This window comes from Heliangelus exortis, chromosome 3 (genome assembly GCF_036169615.1).
Source record: "Heliangelus exortis chromosome 3, bHelExo1.hap1, whole genome shotgun sequence".
Classification (NCBI taxonomy): Eukaryota; Metazoa; Chordata; class Aves; order Apodiformes; family Trochilidae; genus Heliangelus; species Heliangelus exortis.
The window spans coordinates 51,461,695-51,479,401 of NC_092424.1; the positions used below are offsets into that span (position 1 = coordinate 51,461,695).

A 17,707-nucleotide genomic window follows, 5' to 3' on the forward strand; every position below is an offset into this window, starting at 1 on the left:
ACTTAGTTGCTTTAGGTGATACATTTCCCAACAATGTCAACGGAAAGGGAAAAAAAGTTGGTCTTTATTGGCCTTTAGTTACAAGAAGAGGTTGATACCACCAAGATTTTACTTAAACAGTAAGAAATCCGCTAGAAGGAAGGAGAGCTGAGTTCTCGTGCCTTACGCACTTAGCTAGTCATACTGTAAAAAAGGGAACTGAAGAAGAACCTGCAAATCTTTAAAACTGTCACTGTTGGCAATGATGTATGTATAACTCTCTCTTCAAACACCCCGAGATACACGATAATTTCAAAAGATTTGGATTATTTGGAGCAGTTCATAGCTCAGAAGGCACTAAGATCTGTTAGCATATTACAGATTTTATTGTATGGGCTTTCTTTGGTTGTTTTTTTTTAACAGAGAGAACATTTTCTGACACACTATAATTTTCAGTACTGCATATACTCATATGCTTTGCCAATTGATTTAATCAGTCATGGCAGGATAAACAAACTGAGATGTTCAATACTTATTACAACACAAAATAGCAAAAAATTAGTGTATTAAAAACCCCCACCATATCACAAAAGACATTTACATTATGAAATGTAGAGATTCAGTGTGCTCTATCTTGATAAGGATTTCAAACAACAGAAAGAGTGCAGCCAACAGTACTGATCACAGAAGTCAAAATGTGAAATGGGAAATGTGCAACCAGCAAACAGGAAGGAATAAAAAGACATGACTTACCAGCTGACTGCTTGAAATGTCTAGAATTTTCTCTAGTTCTTTAATATGATGTGTGACCTCTTTCAAGAGGAGCTTCAGTCTGTTCCCAATTACATGCACCTTCTCTTTGGCTTCAAGACAGTCCTTGCCCTCAGCATTGACTAGCAATTGGCAGGACATATCTTGTAGTGAGGCCACCTTCAACTGAGACTCCAGCAGTTCACGTCTGATTTGCTGTTGCCAAGGCAAACATCAGGGTTTTTTAATAGATGTTAAAAATGGGAAAAATAATAATTAAAAAAAAAAAAAAAGTCAGAACTCGTAAAACTGGAAATTTGAAATTAATGAAACAGAAATAAAAGAGAAGTAATAAAAATTTCAAATCCGTCAGAAAGATAGACATCAGCCTAGCAGTTGCCTGAGATTTTAACTGCTAGTTTTTAAATCATGAGTTTTGCTACTTACAGAAGTGAGCAGTGTTCCCTAACAAAGTAAAATTAGTTACTGACATTGGTCCCAGGGTTGTACATTAGCATGCAATGTATAATGTTAATCCTCAAGAGAAACATAAGCGTGATTAGATGCTTTTCTAATTATGCACTTTGGGAGAGAAATGCATGATTTTAGCCCTACCATTAGAAGCCTGTGATGATCCTGCAGCATTTCTGAGTCCAGGTTTGGATTGATGGGAACAATCTCATTTTTTCTTCTGTCAATATTCTCTAACCAAAGCAGCAGACTATGGCTCATTTCATGGAAATCCTGCAAATGATCAGTGATGATTTTAACAGCATAGCAGAAAATTCAAGTCAAATTAAGGTTTTAGTTTTCAGTCCTGCTGACTAAATAACAATCTACAAGGTAGTGTAGAATAGTAGATTAGAATTCCAGAGATGAAAAATTTAGAAAATCTTGGGCTAGAACTATGTGCTTCAGGTAGCGCAGGTATCTCTTTCAGAAAAGACGTGGCAAAGATGTATTTTGAATTGTTCAGGCAAGTTTCAGACTGGATAATGAGTACACCAGATAACAACATGGTTGGCACTTTTGCTATGTGGGATGCTGACAATTTAAACCAAGGGCAATACAGACCTGGCACTGCATTAACGCATCCTGCAATGAGCAGCGCCACGCTTCCATCATGCTGCACACGTGGTCCCAGAGCACATTCATCTGAGACAGGCGCTCCTGAAGTTTCTTGCTCTCTTCATTGTCAGACTGAGTGAACTCTGAGCTGCACAGGTTGATGGATAAGACGATTGCTTTACGGTTATCAATTGCTTTCTGCAGCTCCTTGATGATAAGACAAAGTGGGACGAGGGAAAAAAAGATGGAAATCATTAAAACGCGACATTCAAAGGAACCAAGTAGAGAAGGCACCACAAGAATGCAGTGATTTGCCATCAGCAACAGCAGAATGGTGGCTTATTATAGCTGGATCTTTACTCTGGATATGAGACTTTGCTCATTCTGTGATGCTGCAAATATTCACTCTTCAGCATCTACTAAAATTTTACTAGAATAAGCCAATTAAAATTGTAGTCTTAAAAGCCTGAAGTCATAGTTGAATTTTAAAGATCTGGCTCACATTTCAGGTATTTTAAAGACAGAGCAGGCCCAACAAAATTTAAATAGATATTGCCCAATTCTACTTTAGCTCATAATAAAACTTTTGCTCTCATTTCTCAATTTGCTGATGAACATAAAAATCAACATTTTTTCAAGTGGAAACTGCTGTCAAATATATTTTTAAATAAAAGTTTTTACTGAGGAAAAGAAAACATACAAAGAGTACAAACAACTTACTCCAATTTATAGAAGCAGGACGTATAAAACCTCTGATTTGTTTACATTGGAAGCCACGAAAGAAGCCCCACCTCCTTTGGTTTGGAGGGCACTAATGGGCTTTCCAAGAGTGGGTGAGATAAGAACAGGATTCTTATGAAATGCCCCTTTTCCACGTACTTTACAGCATTTACTTAAAAGCCCTATGTCACAGTGACCTTTGTAATACTTATGGCAGCTATATTTGGATTCCAGTGAAGATTAGCATTAATATGCTTTACATGGATCACTGCTAGAAATAGTCTTTACTATCTCTCCACCTCATTTCTAGTACAAAGCACAGTGCATTTTGGCATTGGCTCCCACATTTTTGAGCCCAGGCTTGTAAAATGCTAGGTAACTGAATACATAGCTGTGGACCACCACATTAACATGTCTTTATAGGTGTAAAATATTCAGGAGATATCACAAAAGCAGCGTTCACATCCTGAGATGACAGAAATAGAAAAAGGAATGTTGTCAAGTGTCACCGAATTTTTCTTGTGTTGCACTGGTGACAGCAGTACCAGCCCTCAGGACACTCCCTTCTTCCTTCATCATATGTCCCAGTGTGGTGTTTCTTTTAAGGTAGCTGTTTTGTTACCAGTTTGACTTGAAGAGTGTTAATTTAACTTGGCCAAATTGTGGAATTACAGAGTTTCCACAAAATTACTATTTCAATTATTCAACTGGATTATATAGTAAATGTCAGTGGTACATTTTTGTGCCAAAAGGCGATGAATAAAAGCACATTCCTAGTTCAGCTATCAGCAGTTGCTTGCAGAATGGAGCAAACCAGCTGCAACTACTGACAACCTCTTCAACATACCTGTTGCACTCAGGTCTCTTTACATGGTAACTCATGCGTAAGAGAAATAAAACTCACTTTCAGTTTTTTAATTCTGAGCTCAATAGTTTGTATGTCCGTGCTGAGATCGAGGCGGCAGATCTTCTCCAGTTCCTCTTCTGTTTCTCCCAACCAAGCCCAAACACTATTAAGGTCAGAGTTAAACTGCTGCCATTGCTGAAGATTCTGCTTCATCCTCAGCTCCTTACTTAGCGCTTGAGCCTGGATTAATTCCCATCGGTCAATTACACCTGGGATGATAAACACCAAATTAAACAGAAGCAAAAAACAACTAGCCACACATACGATTCCACCAGTTGAATCCTGTGCAGAACAAAAAAATCTTAAAAACCAAAAAAAAATCACAGCCCATGAAGCACCACATTGAGAACTAAGTTAGACTGGAGAACACGATGTTTCAAAGAAAGAAGAAAGAATCTGGATGATGTCAGGCAACAATTTGACTGACTTTATAATGTCAGTCTTGTGTGAACAGAATTAATTTGATACACACAGATCATTAAAGCAGGCATCTTAGATTTCCATAAACTGGACAAGGAATCTGAATATGTCTAATTATTTACTATTAGTTTCACTAGTATTTGTATCTATTACAATCTAATACCTACACCTCACTACATGTGTCTAAGCTACTGCTGATGTCTGATAAATACCTGTGCTAAAACCAAACAAATTAGGGGCTATTTCTTCATATTATTGATCTTGGAATCCTATGGCAGAAGAACAAGCTGTATCTTTCCATTAACTTAAATATATAAAAAAATAACCAAAATAAAATAAAGTGCATGGGTGATACATCGTGCCACACTAAGAAGGGAAATGTTGCCTTTATAATACCTGGAACAAATCCTTATTTTTAGAAAGCAACACTTCTTGTTTTACTGTTGATAGTTACAATTAGTAAGGTGAGTGCTCTTACCAGGTGTATATAGCTTTCTGTATTGTAGACAGATAATACTAGAAGTGAAAGCTAATATTAGAAGAAATGAATGCTAACTTGTATGTTTTCTACAGCAACATAAGCAACCTTTTTCATCAGAAAACATTCAACAAAAATGCACTACATCAACAGGGACTTTCCAAAAATCTTAGGGCTATGCCTCAGATACGAAGAGGTTCTTCAAATGCACCTGTTTGCCTAATCTCTTTATAGGGCTTATATAAGGGGTTCCTCACTACTCTTTACAATTCTTATTTAGCCATGTATACAGAACACGGTAATAGATACAGCCATCCAGATATATGTGTCAGTAAATGATACTAAGTATTTAGAAAGAGTTTGCATGTTTGCTACTTTTCAAAACTGTTTTCCATCAATAAACTAAAGATTACTTACCAGCTGTTTGTGTTTCAGTACTGTTTAGGTTAATAAACCCAGACAATTTTTCTTCTTCTTCCTTCAGTTTGTATCCAAGCCTTTTTACTGATTCTATGCTTCCACTGCACTCACCTAGTAGTTTCATCTGTGTTAACAAACACAAAATCCCATCTCAATATGCACTGTACAGGAGTAATTGCAAGGAAAATGCAAATTGCAATGCAACTTCCAAAATTTTCCAAAAGTAGATAAAAATCTATTACTTTAACAATCTGTCCTGATACTATGAAATGTATATGGAGGCAATCAAGACCTAGAGCATTAAGTTCAGCCTAAGAAGTAATTCAGTGCTACTGTGCTAAACTTTGCTGAATGGCTATATGTGCCATAAGTCCTAAATGTTAGGACACTATAGCAAAGGCACTAGAAGATGTGATGAAGAAAATAAGATAAGGGTGAAAATATTACTATGCATCCAAGCAGCTAATCTTTCAATTATCAGTAATAAAATTATTTGAATGATTTAGAGAGATTTTTCTTCCAGAAAATTTCTCAGAGAAAGCTTTTTAATAATGTACTTAATATACTTAATATACACAACTTTGCTTACATGACGCATGTTTCTAATTCACCAGCATGTGCTATAAAACTTGCTTTTAAAAGCAGAGTATAAACAAGGATGCCATAATTAGATGGATAAAATAAAACACGTGTGAGAAACTATTTCGGACATCTGCAAAAATGCAATAGGAAAATAAAATTGTGGAGTCATGTTCCTGTAATCTTATGCTATTATAAACACAACAGTAACAAACAACAGTAGTATGTGGTTAAGGGTAGCAACCATATGAGTGAGTAAGTCTGAGAATCAGAATCTAATTGCTCTATGGAAACAGCTACATTTCTTTCAATAGTAAATCTAAGCTGTGAGTGCTTATTCAACCTCTGCTCCAAAATACACTCACGTAGCCTTTGTAACTAGAATCCAGCTCTGGTCCTGTAGGTGTTTTGCTGCGGATGATGTTTTCTGCTTGCTGTATTTGGAAACGACTGGTGTCCAAGGCCTTGTCCAGCTGCCTGATATGTGCTTCCAGGGATCCAGGTTCTCCTGTACCAAAACCAAAATTAATGTGACCATCACCTAAGTTTTCCCAAAAATTTTTTTATCCTTTGACCAGGCAGAATAAATATCAGGACCACTATCTGGATTAGACAGTAAAGGAGAAATGTGACTGCAGTAGTTTGAGTGGCGTGACGTCAAAGCAAACAGGTAACAAGTTACATTAAGAGTGTTAGCAGCCTCAGAGGACAGATGACTGTACCAATGAACATGCTTGCCATAGGCATACTATCCAAGAGTACACAGTTTAAGGCAGGCTTGCAAACTATGCTGAAGTGACTTTTTCTGTCAGAGAATTCATTACCAGTCTGAAGGCTAAAGTTCTTGGCAAAGTGTGCTCTGACCCGACTGAGAGAATGCCTTGCTCCCTTTCACAAACACTCTCAAATAAAACTTTGGAGCCCAAACTCCTGATCAAAATCTGTGTTAAAATTTGATTTCTCCTAAATTATCTTAGTACCACTTCTACCCACTAAAAAAAAAAAAAAAAAAAAAAGTGGAATTTTGATCTATATGAATAGATCTTATTTGCATATGATTTAAAAGAGGTATATAGATTCTAAGTGATACAGTTATAACTGCATTCTCAAGGTCCACAGATGACTTGACATCTAGAAGGCCCACAGCAAGTAGACAACAACTTATTTAGGCAACCACACTAAGCAGCAAAATTTATAGTATTTTTCCAATGAGGCGTTTGACAAAAATAATGCTTAACGTTATCTGCAGGTTAATATCATTCATCCAAGCCATCTGGAACTCACACTAACATTTTTGAAGCAGAACTGATTTTTATCTTCCTTATGGAGGTCAACTGAATTTGTATATCATTTATCTGCAGCCAATTCTAATCTGAAACAGGCTGTAGCCTAGAGGACCACAGAAGATCTCTCTTATCCTTATTCTATCACCGTGCTTGACTTCTAGCTGCTTGCAAAGATGATTTGAATTTATTCATAAAGACAATTAAAAAAATTCTTGGAGAAGAGCATCTTTCTCTCAACCTATTTACAGAAAATGGAGCTTCTGGGATGGTTAATCTTTTTTTCACACAAAACACTGCCTCACCCCAAGTAGACAGAATGAAGTGCTCAAAGCATTTCTCCTCATTACTTTCAAAACTTGCACAGGTGAGAAATCTACACAATTTTTTCTATATATCCTGCTATTATTTACACTCTTAATCAATCACAAGATTAGTTTAGTAATTTGGAGAAAAAAGTAACAAGGGAACCTGAGGTCTGTGTTTCAAGTGTTGAGATTTTAAATGCTTGCTATTTCAAATTTGCAATGAAGCCATTATTTCAAAAGAGGAAAACTGTGAAATCATGAGAGCAGGTATTTGTAAGTGTATCTAATCCCTCAGAGAGAATAATCTAACAAATGAAATGGTAGTTTTAATCTTGTGTAAAACTGCAATGTAAATAAAAAATAGTCTCTCAATATAAAAGACTAAGATGAAGACACTGAACTACTGTATGTCACCATGGCATTGTTTTTACATGGAACAAAAACTAACATAAAAGTTTATCTCTAAATATCAATCCAAGCTGTGGCTGTGTTAAAAAAAGAAACCCAAACAATTAGGTTTTTCTCTATATCTTTTCCTTCTGCATTAATCTTTGCAGAAATCTTTCTTCTTTCAGAGACACAGCAAATTATTAAGTAATGTTGGGTCACTCCAGAGAATAAAACCCAACCATAATAACCTACTGATTAGTTCAGTCTAGTTAGCAGAGGTGGGAGGGCCAATACTTCAAACATCATGGTTACATCCATGCACCTACTAATCCCTTTAAGCCAAGTAGTAAAGCAGGATACCACTACATTAACATGCCAATGATGCCATATAAGAAATATTTATCTTGTAAGTTGTGAAAAGCATAGCAGATGCCAAGAGAAAGAAGTTATGCTTGTGCACTGTGGTATTTGCATCTCACTATGCTTAGTCTTTCTTGATGCCTACCAGAGATATTTTTGAGTGCGTTTTCTGTGAGTGTTACATAGGCCTCAAGAGTTTCGGGGATCTCTACATCTGAAAAATAAAAGCATGGTCTAAGCTGACAGCTCAGTAATGGCTGTTCCCTTACAGCATGAGCCCTTTTCAAGGGATAGAATATATAAGTGGTTCCAACAGCAAACATCCCTTCTGGAAAAGGTAAAAAGATGAAGACTGAAACACAGGGAGCCTGCAACAAAGTCTCTTAATGTCCAGGCAAACCTGACTCTTTCCAGAGCAATGACCTGGAAAGCAAAAGACAGCCACAAGATCATAGTATAATAATCTAGTATGTCTTCCCTCACCATTGGCTGCATTTGCTCACTTTCACTTGTTAGGATTTATTACACAAAGCACACAAACTTAGAAAAAATTTTCAACTTCACTGGAGACCAAGACCTAAGATCCCACTTCAGGCTAAATACTCAGTCACTGGGGTCTTGCCTGGGTAAGGACTGAGTTAAGATTTACTTAAGCACTTGATTATTTTGCTTGTAGAGTTTTCCCAAAGCATTTCTCCATCAGTTTCCTCTACACTTCTTGCCATACTCAGCACAGTTTCTGTAGTCGGAACAACTTACGAGGCATGGCTGCTACAGATGACAAATCCCATCTGGCAGGCCACAAGCACAGATATGCAGCCAGCTCCCTGTCATATCATACGAGCCCTTGCAATTTTCCAAGGTTGTAGTCATCCAGGAATCTCCATCACTCTGTCTAAGGCCAGAAGGCCACTGGGATCACTTAGGGAAAGCTATTTATAATCTACAGAGGCTGTTTAAAATACTTTTCCACTAGCATTCCGGCCGAGGAATCACATATAATATCTGCTTCTTTTTACTAGGAGAGACAAAAAGACACACAATCTAGCACCACACCTGTTATACCAGCTGCCCCCCTCATGTAGAAGTCCTTCTCTTGTCCATCTTCTTCCTCAGAGTGCAGTGCCCGTGAAATGGCTGTCTCCAGGTCTCTGCTAAGGTCGTAGTCATGATCCCACTCCAGAGGGATGGAGTCCACGCTCGCGGGGGTATCTCGCCCTGACCGCTCGCTTCTCACCGGCTGGGAAAGAGGCAGCGAAAGGTTGGAAGAGGGGTGCGGGGAGAGAATGCTGTCCGCAGATTTGTCATGCCACTGCACGTCAGAGAGATCTGCTGATTCATCCACATCCACCTCTCTGTCAGAGAGGTCGTGCTCATCATCTGTCAGCTAGAAGCATAATGCAAACAGAACCGATCAATGAAACATGCGGAGGCGCCAAATGGTCAGCCTGGGTCAGTGAAATAAAGTAGCATTAGGCAACAGTCACATGGCTGGTGTTTCCATTTTTGCATTCTTTTGCACTTTCTGCTCATTACTTTAAAGTGTACTGAAAAAACAAAGCTGCAAAAAGCTCACAATACCAGCTCATTTTAACTACTTAAGGCACCAGAAAGTCTCACATCAAGCAAATGTCTCCAGACTTTTTACTGATGCAATGCAGATAGCATTAAAGTTAAAGAAAACTCCAGAATCAAGTCATAATATACGACCATTTTTTTTGTGACCAATGTTCTCATTATATTCTTTGATATTTTAAAAATCCTGTGTTTTGTTCCTTTCCTTCAGTAGGATTTGAGCTACCAAAAATCGTTTTGCTCTCACTTATGCAGCTCTATGTTCAGTGCAGGAGACAAATTTTGAATCTCTTTGATGGGGAGAATAATTTTAGCATTGTTTTTTAAGCAACAGAGAACTCCATAAGCTCTCAATTAACTCTCTGACAGATCTGGAAGATGTTCTTCTTACCAGTACCACATTTGCTACTCCCATTTATGAAGTTTTATAAATCTCCTATTTGCATGAATTTTAATGGCAACTTACAAAAAATCCAGGTCTAGGGAGTCTGCTCTATGAACAGGCATAAATACCATATAACAAAGGGCAGCAGATGGTCAGGCTTGTAACAGAATTAAACCACAGGATTTATGGGAAGTTACAGAAGTTTCATGTTACTTCATTTCAACATCTCTCTTCCCCCTCATTCTCACACTTGTAAAATGCCAACAAACCAAACAAATATGTGTGTGTGTAAGTATACACACAGGAAGACGGATGAGTTTCTTGTGATAGCGTTCCACACGTCCAAAGACCTCTTGACAGTAACGACGCAGCTCATCTAGTTCTTCTTCAATGACAGCTGCATCCATCGGCTCACTTTTCTCAATTAGTTGCTCACCCTGCACAATTATTTGCTCAATTTTGTTGTTGTTCAATGAAATTTCTTGCTGGAAAGCCTGCATATAAGAAAAGCCCATGCTTTATCAATGAAATCAACACTACAACAACTACGTTAATATGAACACAAGTCTTGGAGATTTTCAGCTACAATGGTGTGGGTAACAAACTGGGATTGTTCCAAATATACTGGCATGAGCAACAACGAGCAATTAAATTTAGCAGTCCACAGTCTTTCTAGACAGAAAACAGTGATAATTCATGGTTTACCATCTCATTCCTCACTTGTTGTATTTGGAAAGAAAATTCTTCTCTAAACAAGCCATGCCCATGCCCAAATGTCTGGAATGAACACAGATGCTAAAGCTAACACACTGAAATTTTGGACAACACGACATTTGATACTTTTCTCTCCAGATAATGATTTTTCTGATGCAGGAATCACTGACAAATGTAGTAATTCTTTAGTGTCAAGAATTATGGAGGCTTGACATTAATAGTTTTATTAGCATCTCCTGTTTGATAACAGAATGGTGAGTATCACCCTTGCTTTTTTTAAGTTTTCACAGTGTAAAATCTTCCCCTCTGACAGGAAAATACATACTGAAACCTGGCATAGCCCGTAACATCTGAGGTTGAAGTCCCAGCCTGCAAATAAGGAACTGCATCTAGCTGCATTAATGCATAATGTTTCTTACATTATTATCCCACCATGAATGTTTTTATCCCTGCTTTCACCTCTCCTCCAGTTACCATTCAATCATGCTTTACCTTAAGTTGCTTTATTTTTGCTTGGACATCGCACTCTGAGAAATGCTCAATGTTGGTCAGCTGCAGGTCCATCTCTGTTAGCCACACCAGGATGCTGTCACGTGCTGTCTCAAACTCCTCACGCTGGCCAATAAAATGCTGGGGGTGGAAAAATGGAGTGGCATGAAATGTCTAAACAACTCTAGCAATAGTGGTTCTCTGCAGAAATAGCTTCCATTCCCTTCAAACCCAACTAAACTCTGTAGACTTTCTTGTTTCTTTTCCTACACGTTTTCTAAAGTTCCCTTTTCAGTAACATCAACTACAGCTACAATTAGATGAACTATGGAAGCTGTTTTTTTGAAGGAGGTGGTGCTTGAGATCACCAAGCATTTCCCTACAAACTTCATACCTAGACTACCTTCAACAAAGTGGACTGATAAGTCACCTTTCCAAAAAATACAAATCCCACCGAAAACACTATGCAAATGCATTAAACTGGAAGCTTCCGGACTACCCTCTGATTCAAAAGTATAGTAGGGAAACTGAAGGGCTTGGGAAAATACTTTTAGCCTGCGGAGGATGGAGGTAACCCGCTTTTGTAAGTTGTCCCATCTCTGGTTCCCCTCATGAACCATCTGCTTGAGGCTGCAGTTAGAGTCAGTACGGTTCTCCCGGGCCAGGCGGCGATACTGTTTATTGATCAGTTCCAGCTGAGTCAGACTTTCATGCACTTGTCTCTGGAAGGCCTAAAGCAATATGAACAAAAGACACCATCAGATTTTCATTTATTGAAATCAGGATGCATATGTAAGTCTCTCCCTTTATTTTGACCCTATGTTAGCTGAGAGATTTCACTATGGACACAGATGTCTTCTGAGGGCTAATCTATTGAAAGGCTGTCTTCTGATTAAAGTGAGAGGAAAAAACCCAATACAAACCTGGCACAGTTCACTGAATGAGAAATTGCATAACAAGTATCTGTTACAATGGCAAAAAACAGCACCAAAAAAAAAGACTTCCTCTTCTACTCTACAAATGCCTTTGCATTTGAGAAAAGAAACACAATCACAAACAATTAATATGAACTTTTTTTTTTTTTAATAAATTGAAATCCAAAATTCTTGTGGCTTCATTGGATTTCTTTACACACACTAACTTTGCTGAAGTGCAGACATTGAATACATTTGAGCAATTGTTTATTCTGAGTTTTAAAAAAATAGCAAAAAACAGTACTCATGGAACCACCTTTTCTTCTTCAGTATCCTTGTATACAAGTCTGCTTTGACTTGAAGTTTTTATGAAAAGAAAATTTCATGAACACCCATACCACAGATGCCTGTATGTCTGCACCATATATTTTTCATGCTCCCTCTACTGTTAGAAAAGCTCCAGTCACCCAGTGGGGGAGCAGAAACAGTAGGTGAATCAGCATGTAAGCTTCCTGTTGTGACTAGCAACCACAAAGGGAATTGGAGAAAGCATCTTTTAAGGAGCTGACTAAATCATTATTTTCAAAAATAATTTTAAAAATTAATCATGAAAAAAATAAACCCTACTTATTATGTTGTCACAGAAACAAATAATTCAAAAGAAGACTTAAAAACATAAAATACATCAGTTTTCTTTTGAATACAAGTAGATTTTGGCTCCAATTGTAGTTCTGCAAACTTGCTCTCTGATATTTTTCACAATGGAAATCAACAGTTGATCTGTCCCAAAACCAGACACCATCCTTAGCGGAGAAGTGTTAGGTAACATAATTTTGTACATAAATTTTCATTAAATCAGCCACCTCATGAGATTTCTACATAAACAATACAGACTTCTCATATTCTACTGGTCAAAGCTAAAAATGAAACAAGCACATTTCTGCTGTAATACCAGAGGCAAAAGTAAAGAAACTAGTTTAAAAAAGAGAAAAACCACAAAAACTCTGCAGAGTCTTCTCAATGTAAACATTCCCTTAACTGAATGACCATCCTATTGGGTAGGGGACAACCAACAATGAACAAGTGGGCTTGCAACTGGAGTGAAATGCTCAGTAGAACTGAATTAATTTAAAATTACACAAAGAGGCAATTCCCATATTAGAAGCACAAATCTGATTGTATTTACTAGGTTCTTGAAATCTAAACATGTGTAGTTATTTCATTAGTTACCAAGCCTTGTCCAGCAAAAGATGGAGTTGTGCATTTGTCTGCCTTCCATTTTTTCAGCTCATCTGCACAAGAATTCATCTGTTGCTTTGCTTTCTATGTTTTTTTCCCATTTCTCCATAGACTAGTGGAGAGGAAAAAGTTTGCTTTTGTACAGTGAAGGCAGTGAGAGCCACCTCTGAGCTCTGTGCTCAGGAACTGAAAAGTTTCTACAAAGTCTGATGGACTTTTTTTTTGTTTTTAATTCAACTGCAGATATGGAGGGGAAAACAATAAAATTAGGGGGAAAAAAAGGCTAGTAAGAGAAGAAGACTGCTTCAGTTATTATGTTTATATCACTGATTTTATATTGACTTCACAGTGAAGTTGTTGAATTCGACTGGATTTGAATACCACAACTTTTGTCACTTGGATTCCTAATGTCACTTGGAGGAAAAACAGGCTTCTGGAGAAGCTGATAAACTGTTCTCTTCACAACTAGTTCCTGCTGATACAGTAGACAGTAAAGATTTCAAAAGTCTGCAGAAGTAGAAAGGTAACCATAAAGGCTGAGGTTCAATGACACAGATTTTGGGCAGAGTCAGATCAGCTGTAAAAATCAAAGACAGCTGAGGTATTGGTGCTATTAGATTCTCATACAGAGATTCCCTAAACAAAAGATACTGAAGACTGAACCATAATGGAGTCTGGCAGTGTTTAACAACAAAACCTGGCTAATACATTGAGAAATGTGAATGCCAATTAAAAGACTTTAATCAGTGTTTCACAGTTTCTGTTTTTGAGTTAACTATTAAACCAAAGTATTAAATGGTCTTGGATGTTGTCTAAAATTTGCATTTGTTATTCACAGCAAACAACTTACAGCAACTGTGTACAGAATTACCTAAACAATCTGTTCTCTTTCTCCAGAATAATTTTTCTCTCTCATATTGATATATTCCTCGTAAATATGACACTGAACCAAAGATTTTCACCTGTGTCTAGCCACACAACATGTGTAAGTACATGTACATATAGGTGTACACTCCACAGCAATTGTGAGACGAGCTATCACATTGCAGCAGACACAACAGTTATCTGATGTACTCTTAAGGATCTCCTGAAGTGACAGCTTGTCAGTTTTGGAGCATGCACTTAACTTTAAAGTCACAGGGGACACCACGGAGACATGTAACAAGACTTGAACATGAACATGAATTCATGAACATGAATTTCAGGTATAAGGATCTAAAATGGTGAAACTGTACTTTGTATGAAACAGGATAAAGAGTTCAGATAATCACAGAAGGAGGAGAAGGGATAAACTCAAAGCAATAGTTAAAACATACAGCATGCATTTGAGGAGGTCCTTGGTGAAGGGAGATTTATGAATGCATTGGAGAACTTACTGACTGGACTTCTTAAAAAGTTCCAGAAATAAAAAAGTTGAAAAGTCTAACTTTGGTAAACAAACAGCAAGTGAGAGTGGATTGATTTACTAAAATTTTCAGTTGTCACCTTCCACTCTTTCTTAATCCTAGAAACCTGCCACTGAAAGCAGCTATAAAATCACCAACTCAAGCTATATTAATGCAGCATCTCTGCTGAGTGACTTGTGTATGGGAAAGAAGAACGCCAGCTGCCTGACATAACGTGACCAGTAGATATCAAATTTCAACAATTAAAAATCACCTCAAATTTCTTCAGTTCTTCCTTAGCAACTGTGTAAAGTACACCAGAGGAGCTCGGGAAAGCAGCTGTCCTCTCAGAAAGTTTTAGCCAGTCTTCAAATCTGGAGTAATCATCCAAAAACTTTTGCCATAGCCGCCATGTCTCTTCAATTCTGCAATACATAATGGTAAACCAGGGAATGTTCAGACTGAAAGACAGCTAACCTACAGAACTTTAATCAACAACAACAGCAAACTAACATTGCACCAGACAACAGTTGGCTCTTAATTTAGGTCAGGCAGTCTGGTTCATAAACAGACGATAGAGAATGCTGGCTTATTTCAGGCTGAGCTAGAACAAGATGATGGTGATATTTCTTTAACTCATCTAATTTTGGTATAAAAAAGAAAGCTAAAGTTAGCAATAGGAGCTCTAAGAATCTGAGTACAAGCTAAATAACTTCTGTAATACAGTGTCAGTGTAGGTACCTAAGTCAGTATTTTAGAAATTAGAAACTCCATACTACCTTTAACTGCATAACTTTTTTCTTACATAATGCTAAAGATGTTGAAGCATAAAGTTCTTAGTCATTATTGTACACTGCAAAGGGACACAAACATTTTTTTTTTAATTCACCAACAAGTAGTAAAATGCTGTTGCTCAAAATATACTGGAAAACATATTTTTATTTAAAAAGAACTAAAAGTAATTCCAACAATTCCACTTCAGTTGAATATGCAAAAATAGGAGCTAACTCTTGATTCTAAAACCAAATTGGCATAATACTGAGACTGTAAAATCTCAAGAACTTCAACACCGTTTGATTTAAAATATAAGGATCTTTTTAGGAACATGTTGCATTAGAGCAGAACTTAACTTGTTTCTACATAAAGAACACACCTTTTCCAAATCTTAGATATGAAGGTCTGAAAAGGATCTGAATCATGCAAAATGTATGCTTTGTTGAGGATATGTTGTTTAACCTGAAGTTTGACATCTGGAAAGTTAATGTGATTAACTGTTTCTAGTACAATAAAGATCCTAAATACTAACAGCTTAATTAATTTAATTGTACAAATCTACTAATAGCCTAATGTGTCTATTACAAGGAAATAAACTAGAGTTCTATGTATTGTTCCGCATAATTTAAAATAGATCTGAATTAATTTGCTGGACACAAAGGTATGAAAAGCCTGTATGTTTTCAAGACAAACTAATAAATAGAGCTTATAAAATGTATTTTTTTATATATTCTACACAAGAATTACCATGCTTATAGTATAAGATTACTTAAAGATAGCAATCTGCAGACAGAGACAGATGAGGACATTCTGGATGAACATTCAGTACCAAAATTCTTCCAAATAAGCAAAATCAGACATAAGAAAAACTGTTGAGGAACTTTAGGTGTATGAAAACCCTAGCATTTGGAATAACATTCCATACACTCAATAACTAGTTTCCCCATCAGACTCAGTAGCTTAAGAGTAAACTTAAGGGTTATAATTTTCTCTTCTAGGTCATGTTTTCTAAATTAGTGGGAGTCACTGCTATCAGCTAAGCTTTCTCTAGTTTCTGTCTCACTGTTTCTATTCAGCGTGGAAAATAAGAGATCGTTTGATCAAAGGCCTTGTGAGCAAAATTTGATAATTGCTATCTGTACCTTGTATAAAGACACAACCTGAAATTTATTCTTTTTCCCCACAGCATAACAACTATTGGCTTTTATACAATAACTAATCTTTTTCTGACCCCTACACCTTTTTCTTCAGTACTACCACACTGTCATATCACATCCTAGTTTTGTGCCTGGGGAAGGAAATACTTATCTGTAGATATTTTAGACTTACTTAAGTCGCCTTTCCATTGACATTGCACAAATATTCCTCCACCTTCTGTCCAGATTGCGTGTAGCCTGTTGGATAGAGTCACACTCTGCTTCTGTGGCACAAGCATCACAGTCATGAAGAAGCACTTCACACAGATTGAGAACAGATGCAACTCCAGTGCTATGTTTCTCTATGTCCCTCTGAAGTTCCTGAAGTTAAAGAAATTAATTCTTAAGAGAAATTGCCAAACATGCATGAATACAAATACATTTATGTTATACTATGTTATGTACAGATACATTTATGCTGCAAAAGGCTTGCAAACAGAATAAAAACATCCAGTGAATACCTATTAAGAGACTGCATCTGCACAAATACGTGTTGCAATGTTATCAAGGAGGTCAGGTGAACCCGGCAGCATGCACAGCTCTCCCAGGGATTACAAACACCACCATCACCTGGGACAAACTGACAGAGCTCTGCATGCTCAGCTGAGCATCTTTCACATATATTTAATCAACATCACCAGTAAATGGTGGGACCATTCACAGCCCTTTCCCATTATCACAGAGTAAGGCAGAAGTTAGTAACAGAATTGTGACAAGAAAATATGTTCTTAACTACTGTGAGGGTTTAGCAGAAGTATGATTTGTGAACCTACTGTTTCCCAGGTGAGCTAGCTGCAAAGTGGCATTTTTTACATGGAGATCAGCAGCAGTACATGTTGAACAGTAGATTCCAGTCTGCTATAGACTCCAGTAGATTTTTTATTTTCCCCCCCTCAGCTTTCCAATTCTATATCTTTTTCATTGGAAATGGAAAAGTGAAATTCAGGACAGCTTAAGAAAATGCCCTCACACTATCTTAAAGCTCACTCAGTGTGATCAGTATTATTTCTTCTCTTGGTTTCTTGGTTGCAGTGGCTTATTTTACAGTAATGATAAAGTTTCACCTTGAAAATATGTTTCAGCTTCAGTTTTTAGCAACAGGTTCAAGTTAAGACAAGCCATAGAAGTAATGGGCTATTGAAGCTGAAGCAGTGCAAGGAAAAGAAACCTTCCTTGACTGCTGCCTACATTTGCAATGAATCATCACAATGCTATACAGAATAATCAGAATGGACAGTAACAAAGCCAAGACAACATAATTCCAATAGTGACTAAGAACAACTGACAGGAATACATCAAAAATGGTATGTTGCTTCTAGAATAATATGTTCACTTCTGATTTAGATGAAGAATTCATTTAGAATTAATATTATT

The 17,707-nt window shown here is 37.1% G+C and overlaps 1 protein-coding gene across 3 annotated transcripts in view; it reads right to left on the minus strand.

The window, feature by feature from the left end:
* Positions 1-17,707, minus strand: part of SYNE1 (spectrin repeat containing nuclear envelope protein 1) — a 299,972-nt gene that overhangs the window by 9,822 nt on the left and 272,443 nt on the right. For all 3 annotated transcript variants that reach the window (XM_071740591.1, XM_071740590.1, XM_071740592.1), the window contains 13 exons: positions 16,467-16,654; positions 14,638-14,788; positions 11,374-11,556; positions 10,829-10,966; positions 9,925-10,116; positions 8,719-9,049; positions 7,808-7,876; positions 5,687-5,829; positions 4,740-4,866; positions 3,422-3,633; positions 1,804-2,004; positions 1,345-1,473; positions 733-945 (listed from right to left, as the gene is read on the minus strand). In XM_071740591.1, the coding sequence (XP_071596692.1) occupies positions 733-945; positions 1,345-1,473; positions 1,804-2,004; positions 3,422-3,633; positions 4,740-4,866; positions 5,687-5,829; positions 7,808-7,876; positions 8,719-9,049; positions 9,925-10,116; positions 10,829-10,966; positions 11,374-11,556; positions 14,638-14,788; positions 16,467-16,654 (2,277 nt within the window). The remainder of the gene's footprint in view (positions 1-732; positions 946-1,344; positions 1,474-1,803; positions 2,005-3,421; positions 3,634-4,739; positions 4,867-5,686; positions 5,830-7,807; positions 7,877-8,718; positions 9,050-9,924; positions 10,117-10,828; positions 10,967-11,373; positions 11,557-14,637; positions 14,789-16,466; positions 16,655-17,707) is intronic.